General features: G+C 30.6%; 1 protein-coding gene across 1 annotated transcript; it reads right to left on the bottom strand.

Moving 5' to 3' along the window:
* Positions 1-274: 274 nt before the first annotated feature.
* Positions 275-12,043, bottom strand: LOC117909834 (sodium transporter HKT1-like). Its single transcript, XM_034823882.1, has 5 exons — positions 11,780-12,043; positions 2,282-2,504; positions 1,436-2,225; positions 1,120-1,344; positions 275-720 (listed from the first exon to the last, which is right to left on the bottom strand). The coding sequence occupies exons 1-5, from the start codon at positions 12,041-12,043 to the stop codon at positions 549-551; spliced, it is 1,674 nt and encodes a 557-aa protein (XP_034679773.1). The 3' UTR covers positions 275-548.
* Positions 12,044-13,178: the final 1,135 nt, after the last annotated feature.

Here is a 13,178-nt window from a genome sequence, read left to right as displayed (position 1 = left end):
ATGTTGGTAGTACTATTGATGCATTAATGATGAATGAAAGAGTAATGTAACCAAACATGTGCAATGTGTAATGTAGTGTGAGACGAAGATTTCCATTTTATCACACATCCATTTATTTTTTATCTTAAAAATAAAACAAAATTAGCTTTATTAAACATGTTTATTAATATTTATAAAAATTCATAACATAATTAATAATATTGATAATCTTTTGTTTTGAAAAAAAGATGATAACAAGTAAAGAAGTATATATGAATGGCACGTAACCCATGAATTACACAAAAGGTTCAAATTTGTTGGAATGGGACAATAATGACTAATACTTAATTTCCCACCTCACACCTCTGGGTGGTTTTCTTAGCATATATCGTTAAATGTACTAATAATTACATAGTAATATTTATTGTGCAAATACAATAAATGACTACCATCATAGAAATAGTAGTCGAAAACCTTGCTCACACATCGACATCGACTCTATTTGCATTGAGAATACAAAGACAATGTCCAAACCTTTACTAAAATTGTGTCCACGCCCTGAAACTTTATCACTTGCCAAATTTCCTAAGTTTTCCCAGGAACATGACGATCACCAGAAGCAATTTTCCTCCGGCGCTCCATCTTCCAACAAATCCATACCACACGGGTTTGCAGAAGGGGTCGGGCTTCAACTGCCGAGAACAGTGATACCCAGTTGATAATCCAACATTTGCATATGCACTGCATAGATATCAAAATATACCATCCTATAAGAATTTGTGTGGAAAAAACTAAAGACTGGAAGCTCTAGAAACGTACCTCCTCCATCCATGACAATCAGAAACAGTTGCTTACGTACGTGTCAAGCCAAAATAAACCATGAATCAAGCTGTACATTGGTATTTTTGGGACACATTTGGGGTAATTTTGAGTTTATTATAATTGTATTATAATATATGAATGAAAGAAGCTTTCTTATAAGATAAAGATGATGATAATTTTAATAGGTCTTGCATGCACTATATATTAACAAATTCTTTTCGATTTTTGTGCTTAGATGTATCCATAACCTTGTCTAGAATAGCATAGGCAATGAGACAAATGAAGAGATATCAAAGCAAAATATAAACAAAAACTCACCTAATGACTTCCAGGGCGATGCTCAAGACATTGAAGTTAAGGGGGTCTTCCTTGAGCTTGTCTCTTTCAGTCATGCAAATAAAAATGACGAAAGGGACTAAAAATGTGAGGGGCGAGAAGGTGTCATGGCCCATAAGCCTCTTCTGCTTTGTCTTTCCTTCCCCATTTTTCACATCAGCTTCATGCCCCTCTATGGCAAAAAATGAAGTACGAGCCGGAAGGTACCTGCAATTAAAACCGCAGTGTCCCCATTTAGTATATATGATGACTACTTTGAAAAGGTATTCTAGTTGCTTGATGAAGTGATCAAACTCACATCATTACTATGAATACCACCAAGACGGCCGGGGTGACGATTGAGAGATCAAAGACAGATTCACCAGTGTGCCTCAGATTTACAACTTGGAACAATGAGGCCACGAATTTCTCATTTCCATCCAGCCCATACAAGGCTTCCGAATTCCACTCCATAGAGCAAAAGAATAGAAACTCGAATACTATAAGCACCAACACAACAATGGCCATGACAAATGAATGCACACTAGGAAGCAAATAGTTGTATCCTATCTCTCTAGAATTATTCAGCATGTACCCGTACTCTACCCGCTTTGTAGTTTTCCCCAGAACCCAGATGACGCACCGCAAGGCGGGTGCAAATAATGTGTTTCCAAGAAGGACTTGAGGAATGAGAAATAGGAGGAGACCCGAGTTCTTCTTGAAAATCTTCATGTTCTCATTTGTTGGGACGAAACCACAGTTGGAGAAGGTGGACACCGCTGTGAACACAGAAAATATTTGCATCTGAATGCCTTTGTTCTTCAGTACTTCTTTTGCACTTGGAACAAGGCTTACGTACAGAAAGATCAGACCAGCGCCCAGTATTTGAATCACAAAAATATAACGAATGACTACATGACCCAACAGCTTAATAGAGCAGTTCCTCAGATGCTCACCACTCAAGGATTTGTCTCCATCTTCTACGATGGAATTGGGTTTTTCATCCTTCAACTGGGGATGAACTACCAAACCCGACTCAACCTTTGCAGGAAAGTTCCTAGAATTCGAAGGATTATCATGGACTCTACTTTCTATACTTTTTATCTTTGGGTAAAATTGGAGCCCACAAAGTTAAGTCTAAGCATGGAAGTGAAAATCTCCCCACCCATTAGCATCAAAGCGGTTATGATAACAAGTTGGGTGTTGGAGAATAGCTCCATTTCCACCGTAGACATGCTAGAAACTGTTGATGCGGACACGGCAGTGAAGAACAGATCAAGGTCTGCTAGCCTAATGGTGGTAGCTTTCAGCACTGAAAGCTTCAAAGCTAGAAAACCCAAGACGGAGAGAATGATGTAGTAAAAAAACTGAAACACAAATGAGTTCAGCTGCAATTCATGGAAATCAAACAAAGAACAAAGAAAACCCACAAAATATGTTCGGAAGCTAGACATTTTGGCGCATGAATTGTTGTAAAGCTGCTCAAATTTTTCGCGTAAGGAAGCAAAGATCCCCATCCTTTCTTGTAACACAAACAAAGTTCTGAGACTTTGTTTTGAGAAGAATGGAATGAAGTAACTGGGAAGGAGGTGGGATTTATATCTTATAGAAAGGAACCATGTCCCATCAATAATAGTGGGGATTGGAATTCCCCTTTCTATTATTGCACACAAGCCTTTCCTAATAACTTGGAGGCTGGGGCAGAAGAACAGTAGGCACAGTATACGGTTATTCTTAGTGTAAGAAGTTAAATAACCGAATCAGGCTTGGAGGCTTGTATTGTATACTTAATTCGTTAAAAGAGATTAAATAATTATCATATTTATGAATTTAATCTTTTCTATGTTTTTGTTTGAAAAATAACTTATTTTTAACATATATATACCCTTTATTATTTCAAGAATAGAGCTTATTCTATAGAAAATATATATATATATAGTACTTCATAAGGTATTTTTCATATTTTTAATTATTTCTTAAAACACTTTATAAAAAATAATTAAAAGCACCTTTTATTTATTTTAAAAATAATTTATTTATAGATCAAATTCTCTAAAAAGTTTTATATCTAAAGTTCCTTAAACTTATTTTTTAAATTAAAAAATATTTTTAAGAGCAATTTTCCAATAGTTCCTATGTCTTTGTTTTAAAAAAAAAAAAAAAGAAAAAGAAAAATTGTCCTTAATCTTTAGAATAAAAAAATAATTTTCAAAAGATGCCCTAAAATTTTCATTAATCCCCATCACACTTTTCCTCTGAATAGAAAAGGATGTAACTATGGTTTAAAAATAAAATATGACACTCATTCTCTTGCATTTCCAAATTATGATATTTTCAAAAAAAAATATTTTAGTTTTAATTTTATTAGCATGGGAATGTCTCTTGTCTCTTGTCTCAATTACATTGGCATCATGGAAAGTATGAGAAAAAAGAACAAAGAATACAAAGAACAAAAAAAGAAAAGAAAAACAATTAAAATTAGGTTTAACTTAAACAAATTTTTCCTGTGATTCACTAATTTTATTCATTTCATGCACAAAAATGAAGAAAATGATAAGGATTACCAGGAAACTTCTTACTTAGACCAATGATATTCTGGACATTGTGGGGAAGGGCCTAGTCCTGCTCCAATAATTACATAAGATTAATAGAGGGAAGAGTTTTGTAGGGCCAGATTTTGTTTGTGTCACTGCCATTTTCAATTTCTTAACAGCTCCCAGTTTTGCCGACAAGCCGTTTTCAATATGCCTACTTGTTTTGTTTTCAAACTTCTATAAATCCAAAGGATTCTAATTTCAAGAATCATGATTATAAATAAGTTTTAGGTTTTTAATGATAAAGAAATATCGGATGAATACGGTATTTCAGAAATGAAAACATATTTATAATTATGACCTCTGTAAATATCCGAAGAACTGAAAATTTATGTGTTGTAGATTTAGAGGAGCCTATTTAGGTCTAGTTTAAAATTTAATTTAAAGAATTAATGATGAAAATATAAGATCATGTTAATTAATTAATGAAGTTAATTAATCGATATTTGGTAAACCAACTTAATAACTTAATGTGACATAATAACTTAATTTAAGTCATTTAGTAAATTAAATATGTTTGATAAAATAATTTAATAGTATGACTTAAAGTCAAAAACAACTTTAAATAATAAGTGAAAACAATTAACTTATTTTTAAATTTGTATATTCATTTTACCTTTTTTTTACTATAATTTGTTTTAATTATCTTCACGATCTTTTTTACTACTCCATGACTTCTATTATTACTTAATCTCCTTTATCGTAATTATAATTTATAAAGATAAATATATTAATTTAATTATTTAGAATAAAGTTTAAGTTAATTTACTCAAACAACCTTAATACGTACTTAAAGTAAGAAGTAAGTAATAAATTTTAAGTCAATAACTTAAATATAATTTAACTTAAAATCAACTTAAATCATCAAATAATAAATATTAAGTTTTATCAAACACCCTCTTAATTATATACAAAAACTTATATTTAGCTTTTCGCTCACCTTAAAAGGCAAATCCAAACAAGCCCTAAGGTGCAGGTGCCCTTCAATTGAATTATTGATTGAAGTTAAAAAAGTACTGGACCTGCATGCATGCATGCATATAACATGTGAGTGTATATTTTCTTCTAATATTTTTTTTAATAGTTATGTGGACTGACATATGGATCCGCATATAGAGTGATGATGAATATTTAACTTAAAAGTTGAGTTATGAATCCAATTAAGGCTCCAATTTGGCCATGGGCATGGGCCAAGCCCTTCAATTATCATCCTAAATGATTTAGGGCAGTGAGGTTTTGTCTTTTGTTATGAGGCAACTTCTTACTGGTTTTTTTTTTATCCGAAGGTTCCTTAATTTTGTAGTCCTTCGATGATTTGAATTTTTACTTTTTGTTATCTTCCATTATTTCGTTGCTATTTCGAAGTTTCCTTAATTTACACTTCTCCTCCTATTTAATCATTGGTTTCCGTTTTTCAACAGTTCTTATTCAACCCTTTTTATTACATTTTCAAATCTTATTAGTTTATAATTCTTGGATCAGCAGGTAAAAACAAATGTCAAATAGTCATCTTTTGATGATAAATAAATACCATTGATGAGATGTGGCCTTGTCGGATCCTTTATTACTATTAAAAAAAAATAAAAATCAAATATTTATTGTCACAAAAATTTAAAAAAGAAAAAAGAAAAAATAACTCTTATTAAAATTTCAATTCTTGCATTTTACGTGGTATTTTTTTGTAATTCACCTGCATTTTTATTCAACAAAGAGCTCGTCTTATATATTTCTCCAATCATGAATTTTAAAACTAGGCCTAAAAATAGGAGGTTTTTTTTTTTTTCAATATTAGAAAAATTGGATATAAGATTTAATATACGCATTCTCCTAACTTCTTAAGATAGCTGGAAGTGACGCGAATTAAGTGTGTTTAACCGTTATTTTAGAAAATATTTATAATATTTCTAATATTTAAAAGATAAAAATTTTTAAATGTTAGAATACTAAAAACATTTTTTAAAATTATTATAAAATGAATTATAAATTAATCATAATTACAAAGTGATTCCACAACACGTTCAATTTAGTTTTTTTTTTTAAAAAAATCACTAAATTAACTAGTAACATTATTAATGGATAATGGTGACAATATTAAAGGGATGATATTTCCCATTGGAGCAACTACAAATAGATGTCATGTGTGTGATCACTAGTACTTGTGGTCTAGCTCATTTATGTCTCTCAAAACTATATAATGAGTATTACTATTAAGTTAATAATTCGATGTATAATATTAATTTACACCAAACCCTAACTATGATGCTTCCCAGAATAGTCATTATAATAACAAGCCAACCATGAATTGAAATTAAAAGTGTACCTGCATGCATGTGAGTTTACGTAAGGGATCTCTTTCTCTCTCTCTCTCTCTCTATATATATATATATAGATCCAGAGATTGGTTATTTGCAGGTAGCTTCCAACCTTAAATCTCAATTATGCATGCAATAATATTTTACCATTGATGGCCCTGCACCCTTAAATTGTCGTCTTAATGATTTTGGGGCAGTGATGAATTTCCGCTAATACATAATACTTTCTCTTCTTTTTTTTTTCCCTTTTTTTCGTTTTCTTTTTTTGTTTTTTAGTTCTTTTTTTTTTTTTTTTTTTAATTTGGGGAGTTGTCGAGGAACTTCTCCAAGTTTCATGAATTTATATATAGATTTAAGTGTGGTGATCGATCAGTTTGTCATGAAACTGATTTCTTACTCATGCAGCAGCGTGACTCGGACGGAATTGTTTCACTGTCATCTTAATTTCTTAGTGAGGTTTGTTGTTCTAATATTAAGATTTTTAATTCCTCTTTTATTTCCTATATTTGCTTAGATATTAATTTTTTCTGTCCTTCAATCATTTTAATATTTTCAGGGTATTATCAGTCCCTAATATTTAGATAATCTGATTGATTTTGTTGTAAAAAAACCATGTAGGAAATTGTTGTAATTATATCATATATTTATTTTATTTTATTTTTGGTCTCGGTATTTAAGTATTTTCATCTTTTGACTTCAAATATATCGTGTGACTTTTTAGAATGTTTCAACTTGGCTATTGATTTAGAAAAGTTATTATATTATGATTTAATAGTTGGATCAATACTTGAATTACAGTAATCATGACATGATAAAGTCCTAAAATGATGCCATTAATTTTGATTTGTCAAAATAAATTTTCCTAAGATTCACAATAATTTAGAAAGACATAAGAATTATTATAACTTTATCTCTATGAATGATTTAAGTAGCCAATAAGCATTTCTTCAAAATAAGTCTAAATGCTTCTATTGTGATGTGCTTAAGAGATAATAGACATCTTAATTATTTATATATATAAATGAATAAATAAAATTATAAATATTTGTAAATAATAAAATAATTATACATATATCAATTTTTTTATATCTGTCAGTATATCCAAATTAAATATATCATATTTTAACACTAATGTGTTTCAAATTCTTAATATTGTTATAAAAATTTTAAAATAATTTGAATATATATATATATATATATATTATTTCTTATTTTATCATTTTTTTTAATTTTTTTGTATATTTTTTTTATTTTTCATCAATTTTTGTCATTTTTTTTGTAAAATTTTTTACTGATATTTCTAGATATATCCCAATATATTCGTAGAAACCGATATTTTCATCTTCACTTCCACATATTCCCAAATAATTAATGTGATAAATCAAGAATTTGTGATTAATAAGGAATTATTAAAATAAGATTTCTTCTCATAATAAAATAAAGAATAAAAATTATGATAGTTCAATAATGTGTCACAAGTATTTAGAATTGTATATCAAGAAAAATTTATGGTTATTTAAGAAAGCACCAAACTTATATTAAGTTTTGGAAATGGTTCAAAACCTTCTAAGAAAGATAAACTTCCTAGTAATCCATTCAAGGATGTCAAGAATAAATAAAAGACTAGTGATAGTATCATTATGGAATCCAACAATCTTCCACAAGCCAAGATAAGATAATAATTTTGATGGAACAATAGTAAGGGCACCACCTTTTAAAACTAAGACGGATGATAAAGGAATTTTTAGTGTAATATATATTAAAAAATTATGAAACAAAATAATTATATTAATATGTTTCTTAAGATTCTAGGAGATCAATTCAATAAAGTAGAAAAAGTTAACCAAAATTAAGAACATATTAAGTCAACTTTTAAAAAGGACTATAAGCCTTCATTGAAGCCATTTGGATTATTTAGGAACCTATACCAAATGAAGATCTAATAAAAAGAACAAGTGAAAGGTTAAAAATATTAAATGAGAATTTAATTGTTCCAAACACTCCACAATCTTCTCATATAAGAAGAATTAATGATGAAGACATTAGTTTAGATAATAAGAATAATAATAATTAGTCGTTTAGATTTGTCGGTCCAACCAATCTATGGCTATGCTAAGCCATTTAGACATGCATTATTTGAGTTGGATATACTTTAAGCATGTATTGATATGATGACTTCTTAATTCGTACGAGGTTCATGGGTTAGGCCTTCCCATTAGGCCTTATCTTTTTATTTAATTGAAAATGCAACTTGTACTTTTGAATGCACTAATTCTATGCGTGATGATTCGATCTCAAAATTTTAATATTATTGCATTATTAGAGCCTAACATGTTACACTATTATAGTGGGAACATTTTAAATTCATATGTTAGAACATTTTTTTATTGTTTTAGAACCTTTTCTTAATTAACTATTAGAATGTTTTACGATGTGCTTCGTGTATATTAAAATTTTTGCAATGCATAATAATACAGTTTAGACTTGTGAGCAATTCCAATCTAAAATAGTTTTTCAAAGCAGCATTTCACCTTGGGACTTAGAGTTCATTAGGTAGTTATTTTAGAAAATGTTTTTAACTTTTTTAACACGTAAAAATTTTTATTATTTAAATATAAAAAAATATTTAAAATATTTTTAAAAATCACTATTAAGTACACTTTTACTCTAACTATACTATGAAGTGTACATGAAGTTTTGAATGATAATTTAAGAGATAATGCCAAGTAAGAATCAATGTTTTAATTTCCATGTAATGGATGGCCCATTGGAATGTGTTCTTTGAAGAAGATTCTAGATGAGGATAATAGCAGGCGTTAACCTTGTCTTAGAAGACAAGAAAAAGGACTACAGATTGGAAAAATGCCTACTAATACATTTCTTCAGGCTGCTCTTCCATGGACGCCCACTACGAGCTTGGTGAAGAAGAAAATGAAGGAGAAGAAAAAATAGAAAAAAAAAATTAAATTTTATTTTAGTAAATTACAACTTATATATATATATATATATATATATATATGGACAAATGGATGGTTAAGATTCAGCTTCAAATCTAGAAAACTGGTGATTGAAATTTAGCTCCGGCTTTTGGATATATTGATGGTAGAGATTTACCTTTAGAATTTGACACATGGAGAGTTGACATTGCTTCTTCCAAGGTCTTTCAGACTTAATTGTAAATAAAACTTAATTCAACTTAAAATGTAAAATAGTTTAATAGTGTTGAGTATTAAGTGGTTTATTTTTAATGTTTTATTTTAATTAAGTGTTAAGTTGTTTTTCTTTAATATGCTAAAAATCAATTTCTTAGTGCATGTAGAAAAATGTTTTTTTTATTAATTATTATTTAACCAAAAAGTAATGTAACATATTGCTAAAAATCTCGAAATTAATATAAATTATTATAACAATAAAATTATAAATAAGTAATTTATCATTAACATCCTTATAAAAATAATTATTATATTTATGCTTATTTTACATAATTAAGATAAAATAATTTAAAGCTAATAATTGACAAATAATAGATTAATAAAACCTCAATCAAATGCTAATATTCAGAATATCAAATTTGTTACAAGGGAAAAAAAAAACATACAAAATGACAAATTTCTAATAATGGTAAAAGAAATGATAAGTTAATTAAATGAAATAGTTCATCTGCAATTCTGTCACAAAAGAGGGAAAAAAAAATGTCAAAATGTTGCCAACACATCTTCCACATTCCCAATTCAAGTTGTACAAGTAGTTGTATCAAGCATAAAAGCTAGTTCAATCTCTTACATAAAACTTGAAGAAAATTCAATAAGGAATTAATGAAGCCATAGTGTTTTCATTGACTTGCAAGTCTTTATATACACAGAGTATATTTTACATATAAAAGGTGTAGATTTTACATATGGAAGTGTGTATTTATTTTCCTTCTTTTGTAGCCTATAACTTGGAGATTTTATTCTCTGGAATTTTATTCTCTTGAGTTGCAACTTGCAGCTTGGAGATTTTATTCTCTTGAGTTGTATTTGGATATGCTTAAGCTAGATTCTTAACATGGCCCCCTCAAACTAGTGTGTGGATTGGTGAAGATATCAGTAGGATAAGATGATGTAGGGATGTGTCATGTGATAAGATGACCTACTACAACTTTTTCTCAGACAAAGTGGTAGTCGAGGTCAATGTGCTTCGATCTTGAATGAAACAAAGGGATGTGAAGGGCACTAATATTATCACAAAATAATTATGGTGGTTATGCCAAAGGAACACCAATATCACAAAGAAGGAATGTGATCACTTTTAATTTCAACTATGGTAAAGGCCATAGATCTATATTCAACTTCAATGCTAGAAGGAGACACAGTGGGTTGTTTCTGTTGAAAAAACTAAACCACAAACAGAATCTCATGAAAGACGTTAAAGCATACAATAAAAAATTGTGAATTAAAAAAAGCTGACCTTGATTGATCCCATGGAAAGCCATTCATGTGCTCTTCTAGTGTTCAAGGATGCGCTTAATTCGTGAAGGAGAAAAACCCTGGGTTCAATTGGCTTTTCCCTTTCTACACCCAAAATACTGTGTGTGCTCTAAAGAGTTCGTCTGTGCAGTACGTTCTCTTCTCAGCCCTAAAGAGAAAGCAGAACATAATAGGATAGCCACTCTGCCTTTTTCCCTTCTATCTATCTATGTATATATATAGATGTATAAATAAAAATAATATATATATATATATATATAACACATACACAGTTTGGACCACTTGACTTAATGGGTCAAAAAAGTGAATTAGGGTGAGCCTATAGAAATCACACAATAATGTGTTCAACCTCATTATGGACCATAATGCAAAAATTAAATTAACACTGATTTATGACATTATCAAATTGATTATGTAAGTCCACACATAAAATTCCAACAATTCTCCCACTTGGACTATATAATCAAACATCACAACATACACATAATCATAAATCAATGTCCCATAGAATCTCTCTCATCAAAAACAAATAATCAAAAGCAATCATATATGCTTCATTGCTTGATTCATAGGGAAATATTCAATAATAGCAATCCTTCCAACAATAGCATAATATTACAATACCAAAAGTGGCTCCCACTAACTTAATACAACCTAGGCTTCTAACAACCCCATTTGAGTTACATGTTCCTGAAACACAACTATGGGTAAGCCTTTTGTTAGTGGATCTGCCAACATACCTTTTGTGGACATGTGCTCAATATCAATAAAAGACTTTGCCACTTTCTCCTTAACAAAATAGAACTTTACATCAATATGTTTGGAGTGAGAAATACTCCTAGTGTTCATAGAGAAAGCAAGAGTTGCAGAATTATCATAAAATAATTTCAGTGGTCTAGAAATGAAGTCAACAACTCCCAAAGCTGGAATAAAATTCTGCATCCACATAGCATGACAACAAGCCTCATAACATGCCATATACTCTGCCTCCATAATTGAGGATGCTATAAATGTCTGCTTGACACTTTTTCCAAGATACAACTCCTCCTGCCATCATAAAAATATAGCCCGTAGTGGATTTCTTATCATCTATGCAGCCAGCAAAATCAGCATCACAAAACCGAACTACATCAAGTATGTTGGTGCACTGATATGTCAACATTAAGTCCTTAGCTCCTTACAAATACCTAAGGACCTTCTTAGCAGCTTTCCAATGTTAACTCCCAAGATTGCTCAAGTACCTTCCCAACATGCCCACAACAAAAGCAATATCAGAGCGTGTACATACTTGAGCATGCATAAGGCTGCCAACCACAGATGAGTAAGGAATGGTTCCCATTTCCTCTCTCTCATCATCATTTTTAGGACACTGAGTCTTTGAAAACTTATCACCCTTCACAATTGGCACTCTAGTAGAACTACAGTTGTGCATATTGAACCTCTTCAATATCTTCTCAATATAGGTTCTTTGAGATAATTTAAGCACCCCATTAGCCTTATCACGAATAATCTTTATGCCCAAAACATAAGAGTCTTCACCAAGATCCTTCATGTCAAAATGGGTTGACAACATGTGCTTTGTCTCAATCAACAAGTTTGAATCATTTGATGCGAGTAGTATATCATCAACATATAAAACAAGAATTATATAACTACTCCCACTGACACTCAAATATATGCATCTGTCAACTGTATTCTCTTTAAAACCATTTTGGGTGATAATCCTATCAAACTTCATATACCACTGCCTCGAAGCCTGTTTAAGACCATAAATTGACTTATTGAGCTTGCAAACTAAGTCTTCATTTCCAACTTCTGTAAAACCAGTAGGCTGCTCCATATACACGTCTTCATTCAGATCACCATTCAAGAAAGTTGTCTTGACATCCATCTGATGTAGCTCCAAATCAAAATGAGCTACTATGACCATAATCACTCTAAAAGAGTCCTTGGTCGACACAGGTGAGAAGTTTTCTTTAAAATCAATCCATTCTCTATGACTATAACCTTTAACCACAAGTCTAGCTTTATATCTCTCTATTCGCCCACTAGAATCATGTTTGGTCTTAAAGACCCACTTGCACCCAACTGGTTTACAAGCATATGGCAATTCGACCAAATCCCAAACACCATTCATATACATAGAATCCATTTCATCATCCATGGCTTCTTTCCAAGAAGTGAATTGAGGACAATGAATTGCTTCTTGATAAGTGACTAGATCATAAACATCATAACCATCATACTCATGCTCCTGCAAATAAATCATGTAGTCATCTAAAATAGCCGGCCTACGAACCCTCTATGATCTTCTCAAAGGAATCCCATCAACAACAATATCATTAACAGGAATGCTAGGTTCCACTTGATCACCATGCTCTCCTTGATTAGTGGTTGGTTGTTGGACAATAGGAACATCCACATTTGGAACATGAGAGGTAGGAAAAAGAATCACAACATGCTCTTCTCCAAAAGGTATCTCACGAGACACAAAATTTGGATCAACATTAACTTCATCCTCAAAGTATACAACCCTGTCTGACTCAATGATCCTGGTGGTATGAGATGGACAATAAAATTTGGAACCCCTTGATTCAATGCGATAACCAACAAAGAAACCACTAATGGTTTTACAAACATCATGTTGCCAAATGTAAGTTGCATGACTCCATTCCTATAATTGATGA

Source organism: Vitis riparia, unplaced genomic scaffold (genome assembly GCF_004353265.1).
Source record: "Vitis riparia cultivar Riparia Gloire de Montpellier isolate 1030 unplaced genomic scaffold, EGFV_Vit.rip_1.0 scaffold418_pilon_pilon, whole genome shotgun sequence".
NCBI lineage: Eukaryota > Viridiplantae > Streptophyta > Magnoliopsida > Vitales > Vitaceae > Vitis > Vitis riparia.
This window is presented reverse-complemented; position numbering and strand designations above follow the sequence as displayed.